This window comes from Stegostoma tigrinum, chromosome 23 (genome assembly GCF_030684315.1).
Source record: "Stegostoma tigrinum isolate sSteTig4 chromosome 23, sSteTig4.hap1, whole genome shotgun sequence".
Classification (NCBI taxonomy): Eukaryota; Metazoa; Chordata; class Chondrichthyes; order Orectolobiformes; family Stegostomatidae; genus Stegostoma; species Stegostoma tigrinum.
The window spans coordinates 28,917,084-28,936,766 of record NC_081376.1 but is presented as its reverse complement, the minus strand read 5'-3'; the positions used below and the strand labels follow the sequence as shown (position 1 = coordinate 28,936,766).

The window sequence follows — 19,683 nt, the reverse complement described above, 5'->3', positions numbered from 1 at the left end:
GCACTTTGATAAGAAGAATAAAAGCATTGGACTATTTTCTAAATGGGGAGAAAATTTAGAAACCTGAAGTGCAATGAGACTTGGGAATTCTAGTAAAGGAATCTCTCAAGGTAAACTTGCACGTTGAGCCAGTAGTCAGGAAGGCAATGCAACGTTGGCATTTATTTTGAGAGGACTTGAATATAAAAGCAGGGTTGTAATACTGAGGCTTTATAAAGCCCTGATCAGGCCACATTTGGAGTATTGTGTGCAGTTTTGGGCTCCATATTCTCAGGAAGGATGTACTGACCCTGGAGCATGTACAGAGGAGGTTCATGAGAATGGTCCCAGGAGTGAGAAGCTTAACATATGAGCAACATTTGAGGACTGTGGGACTATATTCATTGGAGGTTCGACAGATGAGGGGGGATCTAATTGAAACTATTCTACAGATGGCCTGAACAGAGTGGATGTTGGGAAGATGTTTCCATTAGTAGGAGAGATTAGGACCCGAGGTCACAGACTTAGAGTAAAAGGAAGACCTTTTAGAGATGAGGGGAAACTTCTTCAGCCAGAGAGTGGTGAATCTACGGAATTCACTGCCATAGAAGGCTGTGGAGGTCAGGTCATTGAGTACATTTAAGACTGAGATAGATAGGTTCCTGATTATTAAAGAGATCAAGAATTACAGGGAGAAAGCAGGAGAATGGGGTTGAGGAACTTATCAGATATGATTGAATGGCGGAGCAGATTTGATGGGCCAAATGGCCTAATTGCCTAATTTCTTCTCCTATGTCTTATGGTCAGTCAATGAAAGCAGACAGGCAGGTGTAGCAAGCAAATAGGAAAACAAATTTTATGTTAGTCTTCATTGTAAGAGGATTTGGTTCAAAAGTAAGGATATCTTGCTGCAGTTATACAGGACTTAGGTGAGACAACACAGGGAGTACTGTGAACAGTTTTGGTCTCATTAACTGTGCAGGGGAGGTTCACTCATTTGATACTGAGTATGGCAGGACTGTCCTATGAAGATGGATTGGTTTGTATGGGCTTGTATTTAGAGTTTAGAAGAACGAGAGAGGATTAGTTTGAAACATGTAAAATTCTAATTGGGTTAGGCAGGCTAGTTTCAGGAGGGATGTTTCCTCTGTTTGGGAAATCTAGAACCAGGAGTCACAGTCTCAAGATACAAAGTATGGCTTTTAGGACTGAGATGATGCAACATTTCTTCACCGAAAGGGTGATCAACCTGTGGAATTTGCTACCTCAGAAGGCTGTGGACACTGGGTGACTGAGTACATTCAAGAAAGAGTTTGATGAAAGGCATCAATTAGTATGGAGAGAAAGTGGGAATATGGTGTTGAGTTAGAGGGTCAGTCACGTTCATACAGTATAGCAAGGGAGGTTTAAAAGAACAAATGACCCACTCCTGACCATAGTTACAAGTTTCTATGTCTTTTTAAAATTAACAGCATTTTCCTTACCAAATGTTCTTCCATGAAAGCCACCCATGAAAGATAGAATAGTTATATCTGGGCTACCAGGTGCCTGAAGAAAGAAGCAGAAAGATTAGATCTCTATTTCCACTAGGTGACGCTATTTCACATGAAACCTAAATGGAAGTCTGGTTTGTGCCTCCTTTCTGTATTCATTGTAATTCCTATAACATGTGCGTTTGTCGATTTATCTACCTTGATAATTACATATAGAAATCGGGGGATTTGCAGGATTGCGGAAAAGGGGATTTCAACGGATGCCAGAAAAAACTGGAAGTGTCAATCACAACCCCTATGCCCCTCCCTCCCCCGTGCAGCCCAGTGATATTCTATATTTTCAGTTGTCAATCTAGCAGATTAATTGGAAGCACCATGCAACTAGGGTCAAAGTTTGTGAATTATTTCTCCTCCTAGACTTTCTTTTGGTTCTACACATTCCACAATTCATTACAGAACTATGTTTACAATGTAACCTGTTCACTGAGTGCATCAGAATGGTGGTAACACTCTGATTATAGTTTCTGAATTGTCAGTAATATCCCCTCTCCAGAGGGAGTGAACACGTTGATCACTCTTCCTTAAGGAAAATGCCAATCCTTTGATCTGGCACTGGGCGCCCAAGGAGAATGAATCATCTGCTCCCCTTTCAAGGCTGCAGGCAAGCCTAACAGGTTTTACAGCTCAGTCTTGCTGGAGGGAGAATGTCCTGCCTGTTGAATACCACTGGTAGTGGGAAAAGGCCTGTTAGTGCCCTCAATGGTTTCAGGGCCTGAACTGACCCCCATCCTTCCTGCCTGAATCGTGGGTGTGGTCAATTGGGAGGGTCGCAGTTTATTTATTCCACACTTTGCTGCCCACCACACCCCCCCAACCAACCCCACCAAACATGAAACTGCAAACCCCACCCTGAAACTCAGCTTCCAGGGTTGGTGGGGCAACTGTGTGCTCTAAATTTTGCCCATTGTCTCATATTGTAGAATAGTACAGCAAACCCACTTGTTTCTATCTTCCAATATGTGATGTCAAAATCTGCAATTAGCATAAATCTACAGTGGGTCATTATCTCTGTTCCTCCATCAATTTATTTTTAACAAAGGTACAGTGAATTAATGGACACTGCTAGAACACTAGAGTTACAGGCACAGGCTGTTGGGGGTAGGATGGTGTAGTTTAGGACTGCAGACGATTCTGAGCTTTGGAAGGGTTCAGGTTGTGCAAAATTTTAGTTTTGAAGTCTTGGAATGTTGGGAGCTATCTTAGGTCTGCAATCACATGGGATGGTGGTTTTGAGGGACTTGTTGTGGGATACAATATTGATAACAGTGCTGACAATGGGGGAACACTGGGAATGCAAAGGAATCGTCAACATACAAAATATGCAGCAGAAACATCACAGTATAAACTTATATTAAAGAAGGAAACGTTTATAAGCCTACATTTGAAAACACGTACAATCAATGAAGTGTCTTGAATATGTGCCATTTCTCATGGTTGTTCAGATGTACAAGAAAACAGAACAAAAACACAGCAGAATACAGATGGGGAAAACAACAATGATGGTTTAGTAAGACCGGCGTACAAGTGGAATGAAATACCTATTCACAACTTTTCAAGTGGAGAATGTAACTAAATAAAATGAATAATGAAACAGCTGCCAGTTTAAGGAGCTGGTATGACAGGAACATCAAAGTTGAATTTTCTCAGAACTTAAGCATTTACCTGGTTGATCATACAAGATTCCAGCTCCTCCTTTGTATGTATAGCATTGCCTCTTTCCTTGTTCTACAGAGAAAAAGCAGTGACACCTAATCACTCATTTATTTTCTGCATTGGAAGGTCTGTCAAAGCAGACTAGTAACAGCAGATTCCAGATGTTATGTTTGCTGAGAACAACTGGAAGAGGTAGCTTTCCTCAGGCAGCAGTGATGGAGCTGCTGTACGAAAGCTGTGTCTTTTGTTGTGTCAACTGCCACTATCGACTTTAAATGGGTTGAAAAGTCAGTACAAGCCAATAATGCAAGTTCATAAATGCTACTGCCATAAACATTTTTCATTGATTTAGAAAGTTTCACCAACCACAGAATAAATTTTTTTCAAGGTTGTATCTTGTAGGTGGGGAATCAGCATGTAAAATTAAAGCACATGGGGTAGTGTATCAATATGGATAGAGAACTGGTCTGCATACAGGAAACAAAGAGTTGGAATAAACTCTTGAGTGGCAGCCAGTGCCTTGTGGGTACCACAGTGCTTGGACACCAGCTATTCACAACATACATCAACGATTTAGATGAGGGAAGTAAATGCCATACCTACAATATATGGCAGATGGGTGGAAAGGTTGGCTGTGAGGAGGAGGCAGAGATGCTTAAATGTGATTTGGACAAGTTGAGTGTGTGGCAGATGCATGGCAGATATAGTTTAATATGGAGAAATGTGGGACTATTCATTTTGGGAGCAATAAACAGGAAGGCAGATTATTATCTGAGTGGCAATAAATTGGGAAAGTGGGAGGTGCAATGAAACCTGGGTGTGCTTGAACACCAGTCCCAAAAATAAATATGCAAATCAGCAGGCGATGAAGAAAGCAAGTGGTATGTTGGCGTTATTAGTGAGAAAATTTGAGTCCAGGAGCAGGGATCTCTTGTTGCAATTGTACAGCGTGTTGGTGAGACTTCACCTGGAGTATTGTGTGCAGTTTCAGTCTCCTTATCTCAGGACGGATGAAATGGTGATGGACAAAAGGTGCAATGAAGGTTTACCAGACTGATTCCTGGAATAGCAGGACTGACGTATGAAGAGAGACTGGATCAGTTAGGACCATATTCACTAAACTCGAGAAGAATAATGGGAGAATCTCATAGACACCTATGAAATTCTAACATAACCCGAGAGGATAGATGCAGAAAGGATGTTCCCAATGGCTGGGGATTTCAGAACCAGAAGTCACAACCTGATAAGCCATTTAGGACTTAGAATAGAGAAATTGCTTCACCCAGAGAGTGCTAAACCTGTGGCATTTTCTGCCAGAAAGTGGTTGAAGCAAGAACGGTTAAAGGGATTAAAAGGTATGGGATGGCCAGCATTGAAAATACTGAATGGCAGAGCAGGCTTAATGGGCCGAATAGCTTACTCCTGTCCCTGTTTTCTAAGTAAATTCTAGATTACGATTTTCAAATGACTCCAGGAGTATATCAGGAGGTAGGAAATGTGTCCGTATTTCTATTGATTCTTACATTTCTAAAGTAAAGCGACAGAGAATTTATTACAAAGTATTAGTGTCCTTTTTATCATTTGATGATCAATAAGTGTAATGTTTTCTTCTCTCCTCGCTATTCTGTAAATCATGAATTCAGTTGGTGACATGATCAATCATTGTCTGTAATGACCAGGATTTCACAACTTTATTAGAATGTATCTTGGAACCTGAATTGGGTTTTCTGGTGAATAATTATGTTGTTGAGATGCTGGGGAATGACATACTTTATTGTTTTTGACATAGATTCAGCATCAGGTATACTTAGCGCAGTTAATACATGACCAGGTCAAGAATAAAGCTCCTCCAATTTCAGTCCCAACAAAAGAACCCCATATTTTTAATAGTGTTTTCATTTCTGTTGAGAAATTGGAAGTTTAAACCAAAAAGTGCCGGAAGTAATCAGCAGATCAGGCAGCATCTTTAAAGAGAGAAACAGTGTTAATGTTTCAGGTTAATAACCTTTCTTCAGAACAGGAAGCAGAGGTGTAACAGGTTCTAGGCAAATTCAGAGGTGGGGAAGGAGCGGCGGGAACGGGTGTAGGTGGGTTGAAGATAGTGTCAAATGGAAGTTCTGTGCTATGCAAGATCAAATGACTGAAGGGATAATGACGATGGTAATTGGTCAAGTGATTTAACTGAAGATGAATCTAAAGGCAGTACAAATAGCAACAGAAGAATAATCATCTAAAACCATTGCTCAAAGACATAGGGACAATGAAGATGTAATTTTATATTCCTCTCACTGATGATGCTTAAAGTCTTTTGCGCAAATGATGATGCCACTCACTTTGTGTTGGTTTATAACTGCTCAATCTCATTTTATTTAGGACCATTAAAACCAACAGAGTGGAAGCTTTCATCTCAGTCAGTGCTGTATCCAAACACAACTTACCAACCTTCAAAACCAGAACTAATTTAAATTAACAGGACTAAGCTGCTTATTACTGAAATCTTCTAACAAAACATGCAGTTAGTTTTTGAAACAGAACCCCTCTCTCCTGTCCCTGTGGTTCTAGGATTTGCTCCTCTGTAAGCAGCTGTTTTCCATAAATGAGACTCCATTTTCAACTTGAAATCATCCATCAGCCCATCCAAGGTCTTGATCCAGAGCGTGAAATGCAGGATCTTGATTCTTAATGATGGCTTGCTGCATAATTTTCAAAACATTGACAAAAGGAGGCTGTCAAAAAGGCCCTTTTAGTAATAAAACATAAATTGCTGGAAAAGCTCACCATCTATGGAGCAAAATCAGAATTAATGTTTCAAGTCGAGTGACACTTCCTCAGAACTGGAATTCTGAGGATGAGTCACTCGACCTGAAACGTTAACTCTGATTTCTCTCCATAGATGGTGAGCTTTTCCAGCAATTTATGCTTTTGTTTCTGATTTACAGCATCTGCAATTTGTTTGGTTTTTATATAGACCCTATTAGTGTTTCTGCATTATGAAGATGTAAGTGTATTTTCAAACTGCCTTTGCATGGACAGATTTCAAAGTAAAGTGGCAATTTCTTCACTTACTCGATACCAGATACAAGCTGCTTTGAAGGCGTTCTCGTTGGAACAGGAGCCACATGCCATAGTTTGTACTTGCTTCAAACCCTTTGGAGCAATCTGTTTAGGAACAAAATTAGGGCCTCAGCAATAATACATTCATCATGATTATGCATCAACAAAAACAGGTAATCCTCATGGTCCTTGGATCCAAAACAATTTAGAGACAGTTATCTTGGGCGTAGCGTTCCATGCAGTTACAAGACCTTTTGCTTTGCCTCATATCACACTTTGTTTTTGACTAGTGCTGGTATTGGATCTGCTGCAGGTTTATGTTTTTTTGAAAAAATTGTGATGAAATCCATGATCCTAATTACTTTGTTACTCTAATTTGCAACAAAATTTTCCAACTGAAATTATAGTTGCAGCAAGTGAATCCTTGGTGTATAGAGTCTATTGTACTATGGTAATAGGTTACAAAGACTGAATCACATTTTGGGATTATGGTAATATTTTAAAACTTCCATTATCCAGCACAGTCTTGGAACTGGAATTACTGGCTGACGAAAATACTGGTTAAAACAGATTTCATACTGAGGGGAGCATATTTAAATAGGTCCTGCAGGAAAAAGAATGTCTGTAGACATTGCAGTTTCAAATCTCGAAGATTTTCCCTCCATAGTTAAGAGACAAGTGGCTTTACAAATGACAGGGGCAATGAACAACATTGGAACATTTTTTTGGTTAAAATTTTGGCTGCCGCCAATAGCGAAAAAATAGGCACCAAAATAATTAGAACATGAGCAGAAAACCCAAGCCTGTGCCACCCTCTCTCACCGGGTTATCAGTCTCTTCAGGGCCAGTCAGAACAGCCCATGGCTGGGTGATTCGGAGCACAGGGGTGCTGCTTTTAACTATTCAAATATCATTTCAATTTGATTACAGCTATGCGGTTAAATAACAATAAGCATTCTTGATCAGAATCAAAGTAGTTTTGCACACATAACTCATGCATATTTCATTTCTAATTGCCTGGTAACACTTTTTTTTTTCGCTGAAGCACCAAAATGCGTCAGTCCGGATCTGGAAATTCCAGTTAGAAGAAAATTCTGGGACAGTGCTGGATAACAGAAATGCTACTGTATTCAGAATTCCTCATAATTTTGGATTAGTCTTTTTGACTGTCTGCTATACAGCATTCACAAAGAGAGATTAAATAGAACAATGTTGTTCCAATTCATTAAATTATGCCCCATCTGGCCTGAAATGCTATCACACATCAGCCCTTCATTCTCCACACGCCACACAGTAAAACTCACTGAAAGCAGCGTGTCGGACAACTTCTGAACATAATTCTCAGGAGGCAGGCATCCCAGGGCAGGTCTGTTTATGAATGAACTCTGTGGTAGAACACAACACAAAGTAGTTATTAGCCCTTTCAAAAATAGTGCAGTTAAAACAAGAATGCATGCAAACAAGAAGCCTAAATTACCTCTTGCATGAGAGGAAATAGGAAGAATGGGAAAGAGAGGCAGCATAAACTAACTGGTGCAATTTTATAGGGCAGTCAAAATAGAAAACCGGGTGTAATTACACAAATCTTTATAGCTATCAGGACAAGTTGATATAGCTGTCAAAAAAGCATACGTGATCCTAGGTTTTATAAATAAAATGCATGGAGTAGAAAAGAAAGGAGGCTATGCCATACCTTTACATCTTAGGTCTCAGTTGGGATATTGTATTTAATTCTGGGCATCACACTTTGAGAAAGGGTCAAGGCCTTGGAAAGGCTGCACAGGAGGTTTCAGGTACTTGGCAAAGGACCAGAAAAGGGAGGAGGAGACAATGTTTTAACACCATGAGTTACGAGTTATGATCGAGAACGCTTGAAGAGTGTTGGGAGCAGATTCAGTTGTAATTTTGAGTAAAGGTAGTTAGATAAATACTTGAAGACAGAAAGATTGCAGGGCTGTGGAGAAGTGAATAAAGTGAATGGACCAAATGAATAGCTTCAAATGCCTGCACAGTCTTGAGGGGCTGAATTGCCTCTTTCTGTGCTGTGTGGTCCTAAGACGCAGTTATCATATTACCATACACTTCAATTTTGTATTGACATTCATTTCTGCTTGACAACTGCAGTTTAATAAAATCATTTAATCACCTGTGACATTGCTCATTGGAGAACGAGTACAGATTTAGTTGCAAAGTTGGTAGTCTCTTTAAGGCCATTCAGCAATTATTTTGACCAAATGATTTTAAATAGAAACATCATTGTTTCAATTACACACAAATTCTAGTTGCTGTTGGATTTTCTTTTAGATTGACCAAGATGAAAAACAGCAGAAATTATTGACTGTTCAATAATTGTTCTCGCTGTGTAGTCAGAAGGAAATCCTAGTTGTGGTTTGTTGTTCTCTCAGCTTTTTCCATGTGGAATGGGGTTTCCACAGCCTGGTTCATCAACCCTTCCCTATCTCCATTCAAACCAATCAGCATTTAGATTTTTACAGCTCCCCCCTCAACCCCGTGGCTAACTCGGGGACAGGTGTCCATCACTGATGGACACTGTGTCTGCACCAGTAGCTAGGTTCCTCATTTTCTCCTCTGGCCAATAAGTCCTGGACTGGGACTTTGTAGTATGTTATTGTTTTGTACAAAGTGTGACATTTAGAAATTGACTGCTTCATGAGTCATGAGGTTTTTATGTTGCTATACCACGTACAAACGGAGATACTATCCTGCTCAGCTCTATCAAAATAATTTCCACATTGCTGGTTTGTTAACGTTCAGCTGTTAAAAATAAGTTGCAAGGCCCAATACAACTTGAAAATGGGTGAGGGATCGCAATGCCCTATTAACCCCTGCCCATTGTTCCCGATGCAGGCAGCACGCAAATTTTGTGCTTATTTTACTGTTCCCACCATGCAGCCTGGTTAGGCTCACTATAAAATAACTGTTTCCCTGAGCAGAGCCAGGAGAAGGCAGCGTGTGTTTAAGCTGGACTGTACTACTTAAAAGTCAGACCTCATCTCTAAAAGAAGAATGCATTGTGGCAGGAGCAGTTGCTAGAAAATAACCAGAAATTCACCCGGGAAAGAATGGTATAGCATGGGACAGCATGGACCCCAGGATTTTCTAAGCTGCACTGAATGTTCGGTCAAGGAAGTGTCATCAACCAGCAGGAGAGCAGGAGGCTCCCTGGATACAATCTTAAAAAGAAGTGGGATCAAGTGAATGCAGCAGTTGATGGCACCACGGGAGCCTGAACGACCTGGTCACAGTACTGCAAGAATTCAATTATATCACAGACGAGGTCAAAGTTGGTAAAAGCCACCTTAAATGCCATAGCTCAACATGTGCACTACTATCCTCATGCATTATTCAATTCACCATACCCCTTATTACTCACCTCCCAACAATCTCAATTAATCATGGTGTCATAGATTTGTCTCATCATCACTTCATACCGATTCTCCCTCCTCATATCCTACTTTGTGTCATCCTCCGACCTCTTTGCATTTACAAGCTGCAGATGGTGCAAGCATTCACCCCATACTTCCCCCCGCTCCCCTCCCCTCACAAGTCTAGCCTCTTTCCTTTCAAATACCCATGAAATGTGACCTGGCCAGGCAGTTGGACAAGGGAAGGAAGGGAAGTGCAGGAAGCGAGCAATGTTGATGAAACACAATCACACTTGCATACCAGCAGCCACCAGCTCAGGTGTTCATTCTGTAGGTGTTTTAGAGGATAGTTGGGATTTGTATGAGGCGACATGGGAATGGGACAAGAAGTGTCAGCTCACCTGAGGACAAGGGGTGCTATGTATTCTGCTGCAGAGGGCACAAATGAAGACTTTGTTGCAGTGACATAGAGATGGATTTGCAAAATGAAATGCTTGGCACAGTGGTAGCCCTGTCAGAAAATTTGTGATCAATGTGGAAGTACATGGATGACAATGGTGCTATCTTGGCACAGGGATCTGCAGATCCAAGATACAGGATCCAACAGTTGATGTCTTCTCTTCTGTTACTGTACGAGAAGTCACATAACATAGCAGTGCTATCATGTAAGCTCATACTGCTGCTGTCATAGCTGTGGATTGTAAGGGACTTGTGGGATATCATAGCAGTCCAGCATGCTGGCCTCCTAAACGTTGCTCAGGGAAAATGGCAGTGGGGCTTTGCAGCACAAGTCTGCTGCCCTCTTCTAGGATGCAAACACTCGTCCGTCCACCGATGTCACCTGACCCGTACCTCTGAGTGACTGTTAGACATGCAACGCACATATGCCATGGTGCTGCAGTCTGAGTCATGCCTACTTGGGCCAAAACATCTTGAGGTCTTCCTGACTGTTCCACCTAGGGCGGGGGTATGTGTGTGTATTGGGGGTCGTGGTTGTGGTGGATTTTCTCTGACTGGTTGCCTGCCACAATTGAATTTTCCTGGATGTGTTGGGGACTCTTGTCAGATAATTTACCTGCCATCCCATGCAACCTGTGGTATATCAAAGAGTGATGGACAACAGCAAACAGCGCTCCCTGAATCTGTCCACGTGCTGAATCCTGAAGATGTGGTCTGTTTATGAACGGAAATGGTGAGCTCTGATAGTTTATCATCAAACACCAAATTCCCTCCACATATTTTGCAAAGTCTGGGCCAATATTCATCAATTAGTTTCCAACATCACATAAAATTTAAGAACATCAGGATGAGTTCTAATGGAGGCTTCACAAATAAAAAAAATCATAATTTAAATACTTAAAAATCTAATAGCAAAATTTTAAGGATCAAATACATTTAATCTAATGAGAAGCTTACAAGACCAGATGGTTTAAATTGTTGGATATAAATGTACTGTTGATAGTTTTCTGGTAGAAAATGTAGCCAGTGTCAAATTGTAATGTATAATTCAGATTTACAATATCATATCTTATCAGTGGTGGCAAGTTCAAACACCCAACTGAAGTCAGTCAGTTAATTAAATAGATCATTCTGACAAGTAGATAAAAGTCATCATAATGTGAAACACTTTGATTTAGAAGTCTGGTTTCTGTAACTGAATGAAAATAGAGACCGAATAGCAAATACACTCAAGATTTCATTCATTTGAAAGTCTAGTTATTTGCACTAGCCAATCAGTAAACAAAAAAAAGGAAGGACAGCATCCTGCTAACTACTGAAAGCTGGCCATCTTCAGCAAATAAAGAGAAATACAAACCTTCCTAACCACTACTGGGACTGCTCTCAGTTAGTTTTATATTTGTGTGTCAGAGCTTCACCAGAAGATCTCTCACATTGGCTTATACTCCCACCTTTGCACTATCACTTTTCCAAAGATTACCTTTGGCTGACCATTATTCCTCACTTACATCCTGCCCCTTGAACCAACATTCAACCATTGTGTTTTATCTGTGTCTCAGCTCTTTCACAGTCTTTTCAGACTAGGTGACTGACAAGCAGGATTGGATGTGCCACAGCTAACTCCACTTAGTATTGGGAAAGCTGAAGACTTTGCCAGCAGCAGCAAACAAACAGCACTTGCTGTTCAGCAGTTTAACAGCTGCCAGCAGGCATCCAACAGAATGTAGTGCCCTTCACTGGAGATGTGGGACGTCTATGAATTAGACAATCACATTGAAGAACTCAAACTGAGTTACACTGGGGCTTAAATATCCCTGAAAATAGATTAGGGAATTACAACGTGTAATTAATCTACTCGCGTTGATGATAATGCAGGTAGCACACAAACTTCATACTGCTCACTTATTCGAATAAGATCTCTGTCCAGCCAACGTTAGTTGCTAGTTTGATTATTCAGCAAGGGTTTATATATATTATGAGGGATTAGTGTTGCTTAAATCTACCCTGCACTGTTTAAAATGAATGGGCAGCGCTTAAAGGGGGAGGGGTACAACGTGGCTGCAGCGGATAGTGAAATTATCTGACCTGGGAAAAAGTGAAGAATGGCCCAACCACGGACAGTACACATTCCAGGTGCACTGCAGGTATTGCTAGACGAGATATATCCTGTATCTGCCCTTCAACCCAGTATTGCTTTTATATATGGGGATGAGGGCATTGCTGACTAGGCCAGCTTTATTGCCCAGAGGGCAGTTATGAGACAACCACATTGCTGTGGGTCAGGAATTGCAAGTAGGCCAGACCAGGTACGGATGGCAGCTTCCCTCCCTAAAGGACATTAGTGAGCCAGGTGGGTTTTTTTCCACCCAATAATCAGCAATAGATTCATGGTCATCATTAAATGCTTAATTCCAGATACTTATTGAATTCAAATTCCACCATCTGCTGTGGCAGGATTCAAACCCAGGTCCCTAGAACAGTGCCTGGGTCTTTAGGTTAACAGTCCAGTGATAATACCAGGAGGCTATTGCCTCTCCCAGTGTATCAGTGCAGCAATCACTGTCAGTACTCTACCAATGACATTTACGGCTACAGCCTGTTTCAGCTGCACATGAGAATCTATAAGAAGCTGCAGATGGTATAAGTGTGTAATCCTTACTTTGCCCCCAGTGCAACCCTAACCTTGCACCTTTTTCCTTCCAGGAACCAAAAGAGATCCGACATGACCAGACATTGGAGAACCACTAAGGGGAGAGTGATAGTGAAATAATTTTATTTCACACTTCCTGCCACCAACTCAGTTACTGAAGCAGCACACAGATTAAAGGCACGTGATGAAACATTGGCATGAGTGACCTGCAGGCAGGGGAAAGGGCTGGTCAGGTAGCAGCTTGTGACTGGGTGGGTGAGGTCAAATACTGGTTGTGCGGCAGGAGAATGGGAGATGTGCAGCTGCCTGTGGCGGAAAGCATGGGGATGCATAATAACATATTTGATGGATTGGCAAGTCTACCTTTCCTGAGGGGGAGACTGTGGCTCCATAGAGTGTGAACCAACAGACATTTATTCAAAAGATCTCATTCATTCTACCATATATACTACTCTGTCATGCTGTTGGCCATCAGCCACCAGGGCAAGTTGAAGACATCCTGGGATGGTGCTGCTGAATGTCAATCTCTCAGACTACCTTCAATCTCCTCACTGAAACGCACCAGCTACACTGTGTATTGAGTACATATGTCGGTGAATAGGAGGTCGAACAACACACTACAGCACAATGAAAGCCCATTTCCAATTCATTTCATTGTTCACCTCCATCCTATCTCAGTCAATCTACTGCCAATCAACATGATCTCTGGTGTGCTCCTGGATGTTCTATTCTCCTTCATCTGCCCACCTTTTAATCTCACTGATTTTCATAGTTTCCCATTTATATCAGTCCATCTAAGACCAAAATCCCTGTGAAGGGCTTAGAGACAACTTTTATTGTTGAAGTTGTGCAACGATGCAGGTTGTTCCTGTTTCAGTTGGCAGTTAATAAACAGAGTACTGATGTATATTTTTCCAACATGTATTCAGAACCACTCTTCCCAACTAAAACAAAAACTGATCTGTAGTAACCCGAGAGGCAGTTGAAAAGTAATCACAATGTAATCACCAAAATATTCTGCAAGTTACAAACAAAACCGTGAAATAATGTCAAAAAGGTAATAAAATGAAAGCTAAAGCTCTTCATTCTTTAACCTCCTGCTTGACACTTCTGCCATCAAGTGGTAGGCACATTTTTGAAATGACACCAGCTTACATCATTAGATAAGATTGTGGATACCACTTTGAGCCAGTGAACACATTGTTGATGCCAGACACACTGTCTGAATGATGCCAGCATGCACTCTGGAAATTATCCTAATAATGCTCTGAGAGTTAATGATCTCACTGTAAATGACATATTGGATGGAATATCCTGATTTTAAATTATGAAGTGCTCGCAAAGTCAAAGATCTAACAATGAAAACTTTGCTTTGCTTCTCCACAGAAGCCAAGTATCTCTGAAGTTCATCATGTGTTTGCAAAGACAGCAGACAGACAAGGTCCTGGAGACACAGGTTTTATGGTGTTCACGAAGCCACAGGAGAACAATGTACCTGTGGTGGGATTATTCAGAGTTGTCTTTGGCTTGTGCCATTAGGCCTCCCAGAAAAGACTAAGTGCTATACCTTGCACAGGCTGCACACTGGAAGTGGTCACATGTCCATTTCATTGGGCTGCTCAAAATGTCCATGTCTCTGTACAGCCCAGCTGCACAATGACAGGAAGATGTGGCAGTACATTATCCTATGTGGTGGGGCACTGTTGGCAGAATATGCTAACTCTCTAGTTAATCTGCTCACTGTGCTTGTGAGAAACCAGCAACTCTCTCTCGGAGCTCCAGGATGATAGTATTACAACTCCTTTCTGTCCTCAAAAGGCCAGCGTGTGGAGGAGTGGAGCCACAGTGGGTGGAGGAATGTTGTGGTCCCTCCATAACTGATGTTACCCCAAATCTAGAAACTGGCTCTACCGAGAATTCCTGGAGTCATGGTCACCCCAAAGCTTGGTAGCCTGTTCCTTCATAAATCTGTAAATAGAACAAATGTACGTGGTTTTAGAATTAGATGTTAAAAACGTCATCTTCCTTAAAAAGAATTCTTGTGTTTCTTAATTTGATATCTATTTTAAAATAACGAACAGAACTACTTAATGTCAAGTGTCATTGAAACATAAAAGATTATTTCAAATAATTATTTATAGAGTCATAGAGTCATACAGCATGGAAACAGACTCTTCAGTCCAACAATCCCTGCCTACCATAATCTCAAACTAAACTAGATCCAAGCGGAGGCTTTGCAGAACACCTCCGCTCGGTTCACAACAAACAACTGCACCTCCCAGTCGCGAACCATTTCAACTCCCCCTCCCATTCCTTAGACAACATGTCCATCATGGGCCACCTGCAGTGCCACAATGATGCCACCTGAAGGTTGCAGGAAAGGCAACTCATATTCTGCTTGGGAACCCTGCAGCCCAATGGTATCAATGTGGGCTTCACCAGCTTCAAAATCTCCCCCTCCCCCACTGCTTCCGAAAACCAGCCCAGTTCTTCCCCTCCCCCCAATGCATCCCAAAACCAGCCCAGCTTGTCCCCTCCCCCCACCGCATCCCAAAACCAGCCCAGTTCGTCCCGTCCCCCCACTGCATCACACAACCAGCCCAGCTCTTCCCCTCCACCCACTGCATCCCAAAACCAGCCCAGCCTGTCTCTGCCTCCCTAACCTGTTCTTCCTCTCACCCATCCCTTCCTCCCACCCCAAGCCGCACCTCCATTTCCTACCTACTAACCTCATCCCACCTCCTTGACCTGTCAGTCTTCCCTGGACTGACCTATCCCCTCCCTACCTCCCCACCTATATTCTCCTCTCCACCTATCTTCTTTTCTCTCCGTCTTCGGTCCGCCTCCCCCTCTCTCCTTATTTATTCCAGAACACTCTCCCCGTCCCCCTCTCTGATGAAGGGTCTAGGCCCGAAACGTCAGTTTTTGTGCTCCTGGAGATGCTGCTTGGCCTGCTGTGTTCATCCAGCTCCACACTTTGTTATCTCGGATTCTCCAACATCTGCAGTTCCCATTATCTCTAGATCCACCTGCCTGAGTTTGGCACATATCCCTCTAAGAATTTCTTTTTCATGTACTTATCCTTGTGTCTTTCAATCTTTGTAAGTGCCCGCATCCACCATTTCCTCTAGAAGTTCATTCTACACATGAACTACTCTCTGTATAAAAAAAGTTACTCCCCATGCCTTTTTAAAAATATTTCTCCTGTCTCTTTAAAAATATACTTCCTCGTCTTCAGTAACCTACTGTAAGGAAAAGACACCTGCCATTCACTTTATCTATGCCCCCCATAATTTTACAAATCTCTATAAGGTCATCCCTCAATCTCCTATGTGCCATTGAAAGAAGTGCTAGCCTATCCAGCCTCTCTTTTTAATTCAAATCCTTCATTCCCAGCAACATCCTGGTAAATCTTCTCTGAACCCTCTCCGGCTTAATATAGCAGGGCAAACAGAACTGCACACAGTACTTCAGAAGAGGCCTCACCCATGTCCTGTACAACCTCAACATGATGTCCCAACTCTTATACTCAAACGTCTGAGCAATGAAGGGAAGTGTGCTAAATGCTTTCTTAACCACCCTGTCTACATGTGACACACTTCAAAGAATTACATACCTGAACCCCTAGGTCTCAATGTTCTGCAACACTATCCGAAGCCCTACTTTTAACTGTACAAGTCCTGCCCTTGTTTGTTTTACCAAAATGCAATATCATGCAGTATCTTTTTCTCCATCTGTCACTTTTCAGCCCATCGACCTAACTGATCAAGGCCTCTTTGTAATCTTAGATAACCTTCTTCACTATCCAAGATGCCACCATAAATATACTGACCATCCCATGTAATCTAATTTTACTACCATGAGGAACCTTGTCAAAGGCTTTACTAAAGTCCAGGTAAACAACATCTACTGCTCTGCCCTCATCAATCTTCCTCAAAAAAAACTTAATCAAATTTATGAGACATGATTTCCCTTGCACAAAACCATGTTGTCTATCCCTGATCATTCTTTGCCACTCCAAATGCATATAAATCCTATCTTTCAGAATCACCTCTCAATAACTTATCCACTATCGAAGTCAACTCGCAAGTCTACAGTTCCCAGGCTTGCTAAACAGAGCCACTCTCCAGTCACCCAGCACATCACCTTTAGTTCAGGTGATACAAATATTTCTGGAAGGGGCCCTGCAATTTCCTCTCTAACTTCCCACAATGTCCGAAGATACACTGGGTCAGGGCCTGGAGATTTGTTCATCTTAATATTTTCTAAGGCCTCCAGCACTTTGCTCTTCTGTAACTGTTTTCAAAACATCAATATTTATTTTCCTGAGTTCAATAACCTCCATTTCTTTCTCCACAGTAAAAACTCTTGCAAAAATATTCATTTAATATCTTCCTCATCTCTTCAGGTTCAATACAAAGAACAACGTCTTTCATCTTTAAGGGGCCATACTCTTTCTTTAGTTGCTTTCTTGCTCTGAATGTACTTGTAGAATCTGTTTGGATTATCATTAACCTTATCTGCCAAGGCTATCTCATATCCCCTCTTTGCCTTCCTGATCTCACTGATAATAATTCCCCTCCAATCTCCATATTGTTCAAGAGATTCAACTAAATCTAGTTGTCTACATCTGATATATGATTCTTTTTTATCCTTGACAAGAACTTCAATATCTTTTTTCATTCGCTGTTCTCTAATCTTACCAACCTTACCTTTCACTTTAACAGGAACATACTTACTCTGAACTCTCATTGTCATACTTTTGAAAGCCTTTCTCTGATCAGACCTCTCTTTAATTGTGAACATCTAATCCAATCAACTTTTGAAAATTCTTATCTTGTGCCATGAAAATTTGTCTTACTCCAATTAAAAACTTTAAACTTTTAAGCAAGGCTTATCCTTTTCCATAACTATTTTGAAACTGTTACGAATTATGATCACCAATCCCGAAGTGTTCTCTTACTATCACTTCAGTCACTTGCCCTGCCTTATTTCCAAGAGAAGGTCAAGTTTTGCTCTTTCTCTAGCAGTAACATTTACAAATTAATAAAGAAAATTTCCTTGAACACGTTTGACAAATTCTTTACTATCCAAACCTTTAACACTACTAGTCAATGTTTGGAAATTTAAAATCACCTACTCTGATGAAGGGTCTAGGCCCGAAACGTCAGCTTTTGTGCTCCTGAGATGCTGCTTGGCCTGCTGTGTTCATCCAGCCTCACATTTTATTATCTTGGAATCTCCAGCATCTGCAGTTCCCATTATCTCTGATACTATTAAAACTGTATTATTCTTACATGTATCTGAGATCTCTCTGCGTATTTGTTCCTCAAATTCCTTCTGACTATTGGGGGACCTATGTACAATCACATCAAAGTAATCATTCCTTTCTTACTTCTAATATCAACCCAAATATTTTCACTGGACGATTTTTCAGAAATATCTTCTCTAGACAGCAATAGTATTTTCCTTAGTCAAAAATGCCACTTCCCCTCATCTTTTACCTCCTTTTCTATATTTTTTATAGCATCTGAAACCCAGGACATTGAACTGCCAGTCTTTTTCATCCCTCAGCAACATTTCTGTAACAGCTATGATGTCCTAATGCCATGTTCCCATATATGCCCTGAGTTCATCAGCCTTACCTGTGAGACCCCTTGCATTGATATAAATGCAGTTGAATTCTTCAGAGTTACTCTGTTCTCTGACTTGCTCTTGTCTGTTTTTTTCTAAATAGCTTGTTCTTTTCAAATTCAGAACCATCCTCATTATTCTTTCACTTTACTCTGCTACTTAGGATCCCTCCACGCCCCCCTCTAATAGTCTACAATGACACTTAATAGAACTAGCATATCTCCCCACGAGGGTATTGGTCCCTTTTCGATTCGGGGAAGCCTATCTTTTCTTCCCCAGAACTGATTCCAATGATCCAAGAACCTGAATCCCTAAAGATTACACCAGCACTTCAGCCACTGATTTATGTCCTTTTATCCTTTTATTCCTTCTTTCATTTAAGCTTGGCACTAGGAGTAAACCAGAGATTACTACTTTTGTGGCTCTGTTTTCTTAATCTTCTACCTGACCTCTTACAGTCACTCTGTAAAGCCTTAAGCTTTTTCCTAACTATGTCCTTCCTAGAATGTGTACAATAACTTCCTGCTTCTCACTCTCCCCTTTAACAATACTCTTCAAATGTTTGGCAGCAGGAAAGCAACATACTGTTCATGCACACCGTGCACAGAATCTCGTGTCTGTGCCCCTCAAGGGATAGTCGCCTTTAACAATTATTCTTTCAAATTTAGTCAAATCCCACCTAAGATTCATTCTTAGTGCCCAAGATGTGACTGCCTCTTCTATTTTCCTCTGGGTGGCTATCTTTTCATAAGTATCCAAACTGAATATCTGTCTGAAAGAGGAATAGCCGTGGGAGAATTTTGAACTACCCTGTTCCCTTTCCTGACAGGCACCAGAATATCTGACTGATCCTGCTGTGTAATCACTTCTCTAAATCTACTAGCCATCCAACTCTGTCTCTTGTATGCCCTCAAATGACATTAAGCCTAAAAAGATGAGGCTTTCACAAGCACCTTCTATACAAAATAAACTATCTTTCCTTATCCAAAGAAATAACATTAAGCATGCAAAAAATTAAACACGGACAACTGAATGAAAAGCGACCCAAATAGTCCAGCATAACAAAGTGTGAAGCTGGATGAACACAGCAGGCCAAGCAGCATCTCAGGAGCACAAAAGCTGACGTTTTGGGCCTAGATCCTCTGATGAAGGGTCTAGGCCTGAAACGTCAGTTTTTGTGCTCCTGAGATGCTGCTTGGCCTGCTGTGTTCATCCAGCTCCACACTTTGTTATCTTGGATTCTCCAGCATCTGCAGTTCCCATTATCTCTGATCTCAAATAGTCCAGCAGACAGCTTTCAATCCTCTGATATAAA

General features: G+C 41.3%; 1 protein-coding gene across 2 annotated transcripts in view; it reads right to left on the bottom strand.

The window, feature by feature from the left end:
* abat (4-aminobutyrate aminotransferase) overlaps positions 1–19,683 on the bottom strand; it is a 163,042-nt gene that overhangs the window by 23,353 nt on the left and 120,006 nt on the right. For both annotated transcript variants that reach the window (XM_048551773.2, XM_048551774.2), the window contains 4 exons: positions 7,544–7,624; positions 6,252–6,344; positions 3,195–3,257; positions 1,464–1,527 (listed from right to left, as the gene is read on the bottom strand). In XM_048551773.2, coding sequence (XP_048407730.1) covers positions 1,464–1,527; positions 3,195–3,257; positions 6,252–6,344; positions 7,544–7,624 — 301 coding nt within the window. The remainder of the gene's footprint in view (positions 1–1,463; positions 1,528–3,194; positions 3,258–6,251; positions 6,345–7,543; positions 7,625–19,683) is intronic.